The sequence below is a fragment of the Malaya genurostris genome, chromosome 3 (genome assembly GCF_030247185.1).
Source record: "Malaya genurostris strain Urasoe2022 chromosome 3, Malgen_1.1, whole genome shotgun sequence".
Classification (NCBI taxonomy): domain Eukaryota; kingdom Metazoa; phylum Arthropoda; class Insecta; order Diptera; family Culicidae; genus Malaya; species Malaya genurostris.
The window spans coordinates 18541227-18554312 of record NC_080572.1 but is presented as its reverse complement, the minus strand read 5'-3'; the positions used below and the strand labels follow the sequence as shown (position 1 = coordinate 18554312).

Genomic DNA, 13086 nt, shown 5'->3' with positions numbered 1-13086 from the left:
TAGTAAATAGCACACTATCATTTTATATAAGCATCTCATTTAGTGCTAGCACAATATTCTGTTCGTCGTAGATGATTCAGGTCGAGATGACAGAAGGCCACGAATGCGCCTGCCACTGCTTCACCTCTGTCTAGTTGCGGGCGATTGTCCGGATTACCCAAAGCTAGGGGCTATCCCTCTTTTCAGTCCGAACGAGCGGCAGCTAGGTGGGACAGCAGGTCATTAAAAACGATGAGGCGTAGCCGCATTAGACCTTACAAAATCGCAGTATATTAGAAAAAATTCTATTAATCAGCATGTTGATCTGTTATGCCAAATGACTGTTATGCCAAAAAATCATTATACCAAATAACTATTACGCCAAATAACCATTATACCAAAAGTGGTAGCCCCGTTTCTGGCCAATAAATTTCTGGAGTAAAAGCTTCGACGTTTTATATTCGGGTGAATGCTTTTCTGGGAAACAGTATATTAGGGTGTTCAGATTCTGGAATAAGGTACACGCTGGGAAGTGTTTTTCTGGGGAATGGTTCATTCTGCAAGCAATTCTCCGACGAAATGGTTTCTAGACATGTTTTCGAGGGAATTTTATGGAATCGCGTTAAAGTGCGAAACGTATGAATAGAAAATAGTTCTGTGCACTAAACCAGTACCCATGCGATACCAAAGCGACTAAATAATTACAATCTGTTGACGGCCACTACACCGTTACGTAGTTTCCTTTTGTTGGACACTTTAGTAATGATATAGCACTTCGGTGCATGTTCCGTAGAACCAGAACGCGGAGCGCGTGAGGATTCCAAAATGCTTTAGCAAATCAAACCACCGTTTTAGTGTAGTTCAATTTTAGCTTTAAGCTGTAATTTATTTTTAATTTAGATTAAGTTTTAGTAATAATTGCAATTTTACTCACACAAATCGGTATGCCTTAATAATTTTACGCAGTCTCCCGCACCTAGTGTAAACTTCTAGCTCTATGTAAGGAAAATGTAGGTTAGAATTGAATTTTTACATAAGTTTCAATTACTTACAATAATCTTTCTTCGTAGATTTAAGCTACCAATCAGTTTTAACTAGGTTCTAAGTTTCAACAAAATTTTAAAGATTGTAACTTTTAATTACTTTTAATATTAGGTTTAAGTTTTAATTCTTCACAGAGATAGCTTTTAATACTCGTGTTCGGTTTTAGATTAAACAATTTATGACAGTTCTTTTCGTTACACGCTTAATAATTTCCCGCCACTCGCTTCGTTAATTGTTTCATCGATAACAGTGCTGCCAGTTTCAACATCCTCCCCCCCGTAACACTGGCCACCAGGTTCAGTTTTACCATCCACCTCTAAGACAGCCAACCTTGAGACAGGTCTACGCGTTACCCCCCTCGCAGTTTGAATAATTGCTTGACGAACCTTCCCGTCCGCTCCTTTGAGTACTGTCTGTACCCGACCGCGTTCCCATCCATTTCTTCTGTCTCCATCTACGATGTACACTAGGTCACCTTCGGCAACAGGTTTAACATCACCGAACCACTTCGTGCGCTTGGTGAGGGTCGGCAGATACTCACGAGTCCATCTTCTCCAAAATACGTCAAGTTGATACTGGATCTGACTCCACGAAGTTCGCAGAGCCGCTCCTAAATCCGTTGGCTTAACTGCTGGCTGACGAACGCCACTGGAGTTTTCCAAAAGGAAGTGATTGGGTGTAATCGCTTCGCTTTCCTCTGAAGTCAATGGTAGATACGTCAAAGGACGAGTGTTGACTATCGCCTCTGCTTCGACAACCAATGTAAGTAATGCTTCATCGTCAAGCTTACGACAGTTATCGTACGCTGTTTGCATCGCAGTTTTTATAGAACGAACCATTCTTTCCCACGACCCACCCATGTGTGGGCTCGCGGGTGGTATAAACAGCCATTTCGTGTTCGTGTTGGTAAACGTTGCTGCAAGTTCTCCTTGTATTTCTTGCATCTGTTCCCTCAACAGTCTATCAGCTCCTTGGAAGTTAGTTCCGTTGTCGGAATGTATCTCTACCGGAGAGCCACGTCGACAAACGAACCGCCTTATGCACTTGACGCACGAATCGGTACTGAGGTTATGAGCGACTTCAACGTGAACGGCTCTAACGGTCAGGCAAGTGAATACAGCGATCCAACGTTTTGCATTACTTCTTCCAACTTTAACGAGTAGCGGTCCGAAGAAATCAACACCCACATAGGTAAACGGTCGAGTGAAAGTAGCCAAGCGTGCCGCTGGTAATGGAGCCATCTGCGGTATCTGGGGCCTTACTTTGTTGCTGTTGCACCACTGACAAGTTTTTGATAACTGTTTCACTGCTACTCCCAGTCTTGGCACGTAATACTTCTGGCGTATTTCGTTAGTTTCGGTTTCGTGATTACCATGTCGAAACTTACGATGGTAATCGTCCAGCAGTAGAACGGTAAACTTATGATTCCGTGGGAGTATGACTGGAAACTTTGCTTCTAAGTTGATGTTAGGAGCCTTCCCGATTCGTCCGCCAACGCGAAGCAATCCATTATCGTCTAATATATGTGACACATGGAAGATGACGCTACTTTTGCCTATAGATCCTGTCTTCTCAGCCGAGTCTCGCTGTTTTTTACGAATATCGCCATTTCATCGGGAAACGCCTGCCATTGCACCATTCGTATCAATGAATATTCTGCCGATTTTAGTTCCTCCGATGTTAAAATTCCCCTCACTGCTTCTTCTCCAATCTGCTTCCGCTTCAAATTAGCCAGAAATCTTGCCACGTACGCGGCGGTTCTTACCACCCGAGAAAGTGTAGCCACATCCATTAGGAAGATTTCCGGAGTATGCGAGGGATTCGAACGCCAGAGGAATCGCTGAGAGTGCCGGTCTTCTCTACCTATAGAGATTTGGTGGAACATCTCTTTGATGTCTGCAGAAATTCCAACTTTGAATTGGCGAAAACGTAACAGAACTGCTGGCAGCGAAGTCAGCTGATCGGGTCTTTTCAGAAGCATTGTGTTGAGTGATATTCCTTTAACCTTCGCCGCTGCATCCCAAATTAATCGCAGTTTACCTGGTTTTCGAGGATTTTTGACTATCCCTAACGGCAGATACCAGACGCGTTTCAGGTCAGCGACAAGTAACTCATCTTTAGTTGCTAGATGAGCATAACCATTGTTCTGATAGGCAGATAACTGTTCCTGAACGATTTCCTTGAGCAAAGGTTCTCGGGCCAGTTTCTTCTCCAGGCATTCCAGACGTTTTATGGCCATGTTGTAACTATCTGGGAGTTCAATATGGTCGAACCTCCATAATAATCCCGTCTCGAAGCGTTTGCCTATGCGAATTGTTGTTTTCTCGAGAATACACTGGGCCCGTTTTTCTTCTTCCGACATAAGCAAAGGCACCTCTTTAGTAGCGACATCTTCCAGCGCGAAATAGTCCTTCACCGTGTTATGCAGCTCTTGAGCTACAGTGCAGTCGCAGGAATGACAGTTTACTGTATGCGTTGTATCGTTTGTTCTCTTGCCACCGTAGACACACCAACCCAATCTGGTTTTGACAGCTACGGGTTCGTAACGTAATCCTTCCTTCGTTCGCAGTGGAACAATCACATTCAAGTTATTTACTCCGATCAACAATCTAAGCGTTGCGTTTTCGTAGCTTGCAACTGGAAGCCCTTGAAGATGACAATAACGGTTCATTAATCGTACAAATGAAACAGTTTGTTTCGGGAGCGACAACTCTTTCACCGTGCGTGCGTCTTCAACCTTATACTTCACATTCCCGTTCAACGCCGAGATTGTCAGAGTGACCTGTTTAGAAGTGGATTCCATCCGCGTCACGTTTCCGGTCCACATCAAGCATAAAGGCTTTATGATTCCATCGGCACCCAATTCGTTTACTAATTTCTCTTCGATTAGCGTCAGCGACGATCCTTCGTCGAGAAAAGCGAACGTGTTAATGACACCATTACTGCCACGCAGCACTACAGGCACTATACGGAACAGGATGGCTTCTTCGAGTATCCTATGGGTGAAGTTCCCCGCCGAATGTTGACGACCGTTCAAGAATTGATTGTTTCGCGTCGAATGCAGCAGAGAATGATGCCGATACTGGCATCCCTGGATGCCACAAGATCCTTTGCTACGACAGCTACGATTACCGTGCGCGTTCAAGCAGTTTCTGCAAAGTCCATTACTATGCACGCACCTCCAACGTTCTTCCAAAGGCAGCGATTTGAAGACTCCACAGTCCTGGATGCGATGACCCGGCTTCTTACACAAATAGCATAGCTTCTCCGACACAACGTTATTGACTGAACCGGCAGCATGAGCGTGGATTGATCCTCGTGTTCTCTGGTTTGTTTTCTCCAACAGGGGCTTGTTCACTTTGGTTATCGTCACTTTACCCACTGATGTCATGACACTAGACATAAAACTCGCGAACGTTTTCAAATTGACTTCTCGACAGTTTTTCAAATGCGCATCCGATTCAAATTTAATGTGAGCTGGAATTTTTCCGACAAGCTCGTTCAGCAGAGATGGATTCGACAAGTGTTCGCGTTGTCCGGCTGCTTCTAAGTGGTCGCAAAGAATTCGAACTACAATACCAAAGTCAATTAGGGTTTCCAATTTTTCAGATTTCGGAGCAGCAACAGACCGAACGTTTTCAAGAAGCGCTTCGATTAAATGTTCAGGCCTTCCGAAAAGAAAATGCAAGTCCTCCAGCACATGAGGGACACATTCTGGTAAAATCAGACGACTTTGGACGGCTTGGTATGCGGCGCCTTTCAAACACCGCTGTAAACGTGTTAAATTTACGGCACTTGAGTATCCACAAGCAAGCGTAGTTGTCATAAAACTGCTTATGAACACAGGCCAATCGATAGAGTTCCCTGAGAAGGAAGGTAAGTCTTTCGTCATCACCTGCCTGGCTGCTAACTGCGAAGGGGTTGGAACAAATGTAGACATTTTCTGAAGCCCTAGAGGAATCGGGACTGTTCCGAATGAAGGGTTCGGTTGTACATGCTCTTTACCCACATTCTTCGCCAGCTGCCCTTGAAATTGAGAAGCATGGCTGCTTCGTTGCATTTTTAATGCAGGTAGAATTTCAACGTTTCCAAATTGAGCAATCAATTCAGAAATATTATCATCATCATCAAATGAAGGTTGGACTGTCATATTTTTATTAACGAGTGGTGGCTTACCTGGGCCTACGGAGGGTAAAGGGTTACCTACAGGTTTGTGCATTCCTTTAGCTGGATCAAAGATGTTCGCATTTTTCCATCCATTGACGAACCTGGTTCAAGCTTTGTCGCTTGCTAATGCGGCTGTGGTTCATACTTTCTTCTTCGCATTCCAACTGTGCCTTCCGTAGTTGAAACACTTCATCAAGATGACGTTTTTCCGCTTCCATTGATTGTTTTTCCAGTGCTCGTTTCGCTTCCAATTCTTCCAATTGTAGCGCTAAACGAGCGGCTCTAGTGGTAGAAGATACCGTACGGATGCTTGCATTATCCGGAGCACACTTCCGACACGACCATGGACGTCCTTCGATCGATTCCGATACTTCAGCACACGACATGTGCCACCACGTGTCGCAGTTATCACACTGCACGAAATTATCAGCACTATCCGGACGTTCGCAATTCACGCAGCTCGATGTAATGTCTTCGGTTGGCGTCTGTGGTGTATCACAGTTTCTACTCGTTGCCATATTACTGATTCGTCAATCGATTTGTCTTAAAGAAATGTTCCGTAGAACAAGAACGCGGGGCGCGTGGGGATTCCAAAATGCTTTAGCAAATCAAACCACCGTTTTAGTGTAGTTCAATTTTAGCTTTAAGCTGTAATTTATTTTTAATTTAGATTAAGTTTTAGTAATAATTGCAATTTTACTCACACAAATCGGTATGCCTTAATAATTTTACGCAGTCTCCCGCACCTAGTGTAAACTTCTAGCTCTATGTGAGGAAAATGTAGGTTAGAATTGAATTTTTACATAAGTTTCAATTACTTACAATAATCTTTCTTCGTAGATTTAAGCTACCAATAAGTTTTAACTAGGTTCTAAGTTTCAACAAAATTTTAAAGATTGTAACTTTTAATTACTTTTAATATTAGGTTTAAGTTTTAATTCTTCACAGAGATAGCTTTTAATACTCGTGTTCGGTTTTAGATTAAACAATTTATGACAGTTCTTTTCGTTACACGCTTAATAATTTCCCGCCACTTAATTGTTTCATCGATAACAGCGCTGCCAGTTTCAACAGTGCAATAAGTGTATATTCAGATAGCATTAACTTTACGTCTGCTCAGCGGTTCATTGTCACATTGTCACATTCAATCTAGTTGAAATTTAGATATTGCAAAATAGAAAAGATAGAATAAAAGTAGAAGTAACAATTCAGCACGGTTTGATTCTTATCGTCTATGTTACACACCAACAGTTCGAACAACCCCTTTGAACTGTCTCTTGTAGTGTTTTGATTAATCGACATGACTGATAAAAATGTGACCCTACACACTTAAAACCATTTCTTGAACTCGGCATAATAAAATGCCGAAACTGATCAGCAACACGTAAATTTGCTGATTGCTCAGTAATCAATACGCATGTTTCTGAACTTCGTTAAATGCATTTACTGATATTTCGGTAAAATGCTTCACTTTGCCGAAATTTGGCATAATTGCTTGCTGAATTTATCAGTAAACAACAGATATGCCGACATCAGCAGAGACGTTTGCCGAGATTCCGGAATATGCGCTAGCTGTTGCCGAGATTCAGCATGACAGCTGTCATTTATTGCCGCGTTACATTTTCGCTTCGCATTGTGCGATTATTTTCTGATGAAATTCTCGAGTGAAAAAATGGATAATCTTCGAAGAAGCGTGGAACCACTTGCAAGTAAAAATATTAAATAAATATAATGACATGTTTCGCGATTTTATCAGAGCACTCGCGATTTTAAGGGAAAAACACCCAACACGGGGCTCAAAGCGTCCTCGAGACAAAACTTTGGGGGATATGCGAAAAAATAACCCAATGCATGGAATAATTCAATAGATCAAAGTAAGTTTATTTTTTGAACAATACCGTATATGCATCATTAAATATTGAACATTTATGTAAGCCAAAAATCAATATATATTTTTATTTTCATATTTCCAGCTCGACTCAAGGTGGTCGCATCTGGAAACGCCGCATTTTTATGCTACATGTTTTCAGGTAGAGGCTAAGCACTACTGGCAACAAATTTGTAAGCCTTCTTTAAGTGTTAATAAATGGAATTTTTGATCCTGAATGGCGTGTTTATAATGTTGAGAAATTACAAAGAAAATTAATTGACTAGATTTTAAATTACTGATGATTCGGTAATTTATTTTTTCATTTTTTTTTCGTTTTATTGGATTGCCGAATATTCAGTGATCGTTTCACTGAGCAAACAGTAAATCTTATGCTGACGATTTCGGCAATATTTGACGTTTGTCAAATTTTAGGATGCCGAGACGCTCAGTAATTTTATTTTTGCCGAGATGATTGCTGATTACTCGGCTGTGCGAATCTCGGCATTTTTTTGCCGAGACTCAGCTAAAAAATTTAAGTGTGTATAACATTTCCCCGAAAACTATTCTCCAGAACATAAAAAACCGAAATTTTTTCCCCAGAAATTAATTGCCCAGAAAGTACTAATCTACAGAAATACAAACTCTAGAAAGTAATAAAAACCAGAAAAAAGTTCCCAGAATGTACCAAAGTCCAGAAAACCATACACCCGAAGGTATTGGTTGCTAGAATATTATTATTGGTATAATACCGTTTGGCATAATGGTTATTTGGCATAATAGTAATTTGGCATAATGATTTGGCATAATCAACATGCTGCTTAATAGAATTTGTTCTAATTTACTACGACTACGCCTCATCGTCTTTAATGACCTGCTGTTCGACCTCGCTCGTTCGGACTTAACTCACGGATAGCTCCAATGACGAACAGAATATTGTGTTAGCTTTAAATAAGATAATTATAAAATAACAGTGTGCTATTTACTACCCTTTATCACTAGAAGATTCAAAGTAAGACGATAATTTGATTATTTTTTATTAAACTCGTTGTTCTTAGAACCCTCATTTTCAGACTAACAAAGCTATAAATAAGCATAGTTGCCTTAGAAATTACAGTTAATGAGCATATCCGAAATTTTATGGAAAACTATTTTCGTTGGACTGGTTCGAAGGGTTTTTTCATAATATAGACCGGGGCTAAATCGGACACTTTTTAGACATTTTTTGTTGTGCAGACTTTTGAAAATCTAGTTTTTCACAGACTTTCGTCAAAATTTACAGAAATAAACTGTCTGAAGATATTTGAAATTTTTACCTGGCATATCTGGTTTTTACCCAAATCATCTCTACCGCGTCATCTCCAAGTGCGTTTACAAAGTCAATCTATGAATCGAAATAATAGCAGGTTTATAAGATATTTAAACTGTCCGGTCTAGTCCCTGTCTTCCCTAAAAATTTCTTGAGTTTCGGAGGGTAGCACAATAAAACAAAAAATTATTTCCTACTTTTTTATTTTATTGTGCTACCTAATGCCAAATCATGGTATTAGTACATGAAATATCGGTAATACACCTTTGCTATTCCAATATTGCAACAAATGAAATTATTGAAATTTGCACTGAATATGCGAGTACTTTGCATATGGGATAGACATGAGTTGATATTTTTGTAACATTTTACTGAACAAACCCTCAACTTTTATTGCAATTTCTAAGAGTATCTTGAAGATTCATTTCATTCCTCAAGCTAAGTCAAAATGGATGAAAATCGATATGGGCATATCATTAGTCACAGAAAAAAAAACATACAGCACAAGCTTCTAGAGTTTCTAATGTCCAACTGCACGGTTTTCTTATGAAATTTTCTCTCTCCAGAAAATAAGTCTTATTCTACGATCGTCAATACCATAGAATTTTGCCTAAGACTGATATAGACATGTCCATATAGCAATATCAATAAGTTAAATACATGACATAAATATGAAAATAAACAATGACCGATAGTTATATCTAACATAAAAACGGAAAGATACCTACCGTATAGTTATGGTAAAGATCTAAGAAGGCCGGCAACTCTTTGCATATGCACTGAATGTTGGTAAATATGATCGTCAAAGAGTTTTGGTAAGCACCCTGCACACAACCAATCAACTCCTCCAATATCTCAATTACTTTCAGCTTAACATTTTCTTCTTGATATACGGATTGGAAATTTTGATGTGATATCAACATTTTGTACCTGAATGAAAGAAATGCCGCTATACGAATCGTTTAACATACAAGCAATCGATAATCAAAGCATACTTCTCTTCAATCGGCTGTAAAATCTTTCCGAGGTATTCGGCTCGCATTGGCTCGCTCTCGACGCTGGAAGCAACCATTACAAAACCCTTCAGCAATTTGCGTTTGACCGTCGTCGGCAGATCTACACTTTTTAAATCACAGATGGATCGGAAAAACTCCGAATTAAATATGGCCCGACAGCGATCCTTTCGTTTCAACAACACAAGGAACAGTTCACAAGTTTCCTCAATCACTGACTGCTCCGCTCGTAGATACTGTGCGTTCAAACAAATTTTGTTTAGTATATAATTTATAACCCATACCGAGCCTGGCGTTCCGGAGCCGAAAGCTTGTCGAAATATCGCACTAACGAATTCTTCATTAACTGGCATCAGATATGCGTCGGACCACCGCTTTAGGAACCAAACCAAAGTGGAACTCAATTCAGGACTGAGGAACTGATACATGCGAACTTCAATGGCACTCTTTTCCAACTCACATAAACGAAAGCCGGCTGCGATTAACCGAATTACCGGATCCGTGTTGACCTCCGCATTATGAATTTCCTGGATGTCTTGACTAGGCGAAGCCAACAATTTTAAACTATTAGTTAAGTCTGTCACTCCACTAGCAATTTGCTGCATGCTGAGCTGTAGTATTTCACCTGGAATCATTGCCGACTCACCGTCCGCTTCTAGTGCCAAAACGTGCCCGGTAACCAACAAGATCCAGTGTATGTCTTCGAACAAATCAACCATTAACTTAGAACTGGAGGCGCTCATGGTCTTCGTCGAATGCAATAAATGTAACTGTGTTCCCAAGTTTCTGGTTCTATTCTCCAAAAGTTTGGAAAGCAGTGGAAGCGAATGTGTCAGAATTTCTCGACCAAAGTAACCGATTATTATCAGTTGCTCCTTGAAACGCTCACGGTCGGATTCTTCAAACTCTTCAATTTCATCTATTGAGTCCGATTCCCGACCGATGCCACGCATTCCATCTGGAGCTGCCAAATGGTACTGAATAAACTTTTCAAACATTTGCGTGATGAACGGTACCATCACCTCCACTGGATAGTTATCTTTGTCATTCAACACGTACAGCCAAATTTCCAACAAGTTTCCCAGTGCATCAATATATACCGTTTCGTCAGGAGATATCTGAAAAGAGAAACTTTCAGCACGACCAACCTAATCATTGTCGATGCGCATAAACCTACGGCTTCTTCCACTGCGGCTAGTTCAATAAACTTCAAAGTCATATTGAGAGTTTGCTGCATGAATACATCGCAGAGCGCATTCGGAAGATTTTTGATCTCAGCCCGGGGAAGTAATTGTAAAAGTTTACGCAGAATCAATGAAAAACTATAGGCCTCTTTTTCTTTTATTTCGATACTGAAAAAAATCTATTAGATAGGAATTCTTTGGGTACGCCAACTAACTTACGTATTCAGCATCGACAGAAAATGCGTCAGATAATTTGTCAAATAGGTAACGCTTTCATCTTTGTTATCGGTAATGATCGGTCCTTTAAGAGTCGATAATTGTAGGATACATATCAGCGCTTTCGGTTGAAGCTCTTCGTTATCACGAACCTTCCAGTATATAAAAAAAAATATCTCTAGTAGTTTGGGTTCGAAAACCACATTCTTCCATTGAGCATGTAACCTCAGAGGCGGTGCGTGCAAAGCTTTCGTTACTGTTTCCGATGTGTCAATAATTTTTTTCGATAAGGACGGCTGCAGTACGCGTACAATTTGCAACTTGGGCAACAAGAACCCCCATGTTAGTATGGTTTCCATGACGGAGAGCATCTGCTTGAAAAGATACAAATGCATAGAATGGCTAGCATCGAACACTTTTACGAGTTCCTCCATCGCTTGCAACGTCATAATAAAGACCTTCAGTAAATCCGAAACTTCGAATTGTTTCTTCGCACGGAAGTGTTCGTGAGTCGTTAGCCCGGTATCGTCTGACCGAACAATGTTACAGTACTCTTCCAATATTGCAAGTAAAATGCTGCAGCTCAGGATTTGCTGTTTAACATCACCTGAACTTAACATCTTTTTTGTTTCCTCTATTATTTGACCCCGTTCTAAACCGACATCTTCCAAACTCGCTCGCTTAATCATTATCGCCACTACCTGTAGCAGTTTGTCCCTGATAAACACTGGAATGTCCCGCTGAATAATGTAATTTAACAGGTATTGTCGCAGTGATGTTTTATCATGATCTGGAATGCACTTCCACTCAGCGACAACGGCTTTTTTCAGGACATCTGCTGCTTCAAAAAGTACAAGATCTACAACGGACTTCTCCAAGATTGTCTGACACAGGACGTACGGTGATTTTGTTCGGCGAAAGTTCATAAATATAGCTTCGGATTGCTGACGCTGTTCTCTGGACACTACCGTAGGTGGGGCCTAATGTGAGAGAATAAGTAGAATTGAGTAAAGTTTCAATTATAATTAGATATTCCTGATAGCTCAAAATAGAAAGTGATACAAATTCCACAAACAGAGGTTGATTCAATGAAGAATATTGAGCAGGTAGATTTTTTTAAATCTTATTTACATTGATATTTCCAGTTCGATGAAGTAGAATTGAATAAAAAAAAAACGTATGATAGTGCAGTCTGGGGAGGCTTTGTAAAGTACCTTTAAGATTACATTAGAAGATTTATTAGATTAACAATTCAATATGAACACGTATTTAATTTTTCGAGCAATACGCACTATCGGATGACTGTTCTATTCATTTTGTCATTTTCATGTATATACCTCCAAAGAAATAATCGACAGCCAATTTTTAATTCAGGTTTAGAAATTATCTTTTTATTGTATCTGTTAAATTTACACGGAATGGGATGAACGTTGTCCTCCGAAAAGTGGCCAGGATAAAATAATAAAATATCTAGAGAGTGCTATGGAATTATGATAAAATTCCCCGTAAACAAAGGATCCTTTGTCATTGTAAAGAAATAATACGAACCTGTTGAAACTTCTACTAATAAACCAACTATAGAAATTACGAATGGTGGAAATTTCTTACCATTATAATATGAGCAGCCGTTTCTAAGTCTTTCAGCAACGATTCCTCCATTATGGAGTATTAGATTACCGTACCAGTCCTCTTTCTCTATCTGAAGGATGTTAATAGTTTTTCACTCAAATGTTTCCTTGATTTATCTGATGACAATAACAATCTAAATCTAAATTTCGATTTTTTTTCTTCTCTTCAACGAATCCCGTTTAGGGCACAAATCTACACCCTTTCGGGATTCGATTTTTTTGTGCCACTTGTCCTTTATTGACACGAATATTTACCCGCTTACTAGATAAAAAACGGTGACGATTTTGGAAAGTAGTATTATAAATCGGTGCACAAAGTACTTAGAAAAATATGAAAGGAAAGACACTTTTTTCGTCTCTAAGATCTATAGTCATAATATTTCACAGGTAACGAATGGCGTAGAAACGATATTTTCGCTAAACGACGCGCGAGATGAAAAACGTCAAAAGTAGAGATGCCAGGTGAACATTGCAAATATCATTGCAGGGTAGAAAGAGTTAGTAAATTCGTAAGTACATTCGTTATTAATTCTCGGTTGATTTTTCAGAAGGCCGTAAGAGCAAGTGACAGTTTCTCTTTGTTCACTCTCTCTTTCGATTATTGTGATGTGATTTAAAAAGATTTTATGGATTTCACAGTTCTGTTTGAAAGTCAAACGTTTCGAGCATCATTCTTTAG

The 13086-nt window shown here is 39.9% G+C and overlaps 1 protein-coding gene across 2 annotated transcripts in view; it reads right to left on the bottom strand.

Annotated features, from left to right (window-relative positions):
* LOC131439443 (exportin-4-like) overlaps positions 1–12828 on the bottom strand; it is a 35445-nt gene extending 22617 nt beyond the window's left edge. For both annotated transcript variants that reach the window (XR_009231129.1, XM_058610442.1), the window contains exons 1-5: positions 12388–12828; positions 10783–11759; positions 10557–10731; positions 9362–10497; positions 9095–9296 (exon numbers count right to left, since the gene is read on the bottom strand). Coding sequence is in view for 1 of the 2 variants with exons in the window: in XM_058610442.1 (XP_058466425.1) it covers positions 9095–9296; positions 9362–10497; positions 10557–10731; positions 10783–11759; positions 12388–12438 (2541 nt within the window). In the remaining variant the exon portion in view is untranslated. The remainder of the gene's footprint in view (positions 1–9094; positions 9297–9361; positions 10498–10556; positions 10732–10782; positions 11760–12387) is intronic.
* Positions 12829–13086: the final 258 nt, after the last annotated feature.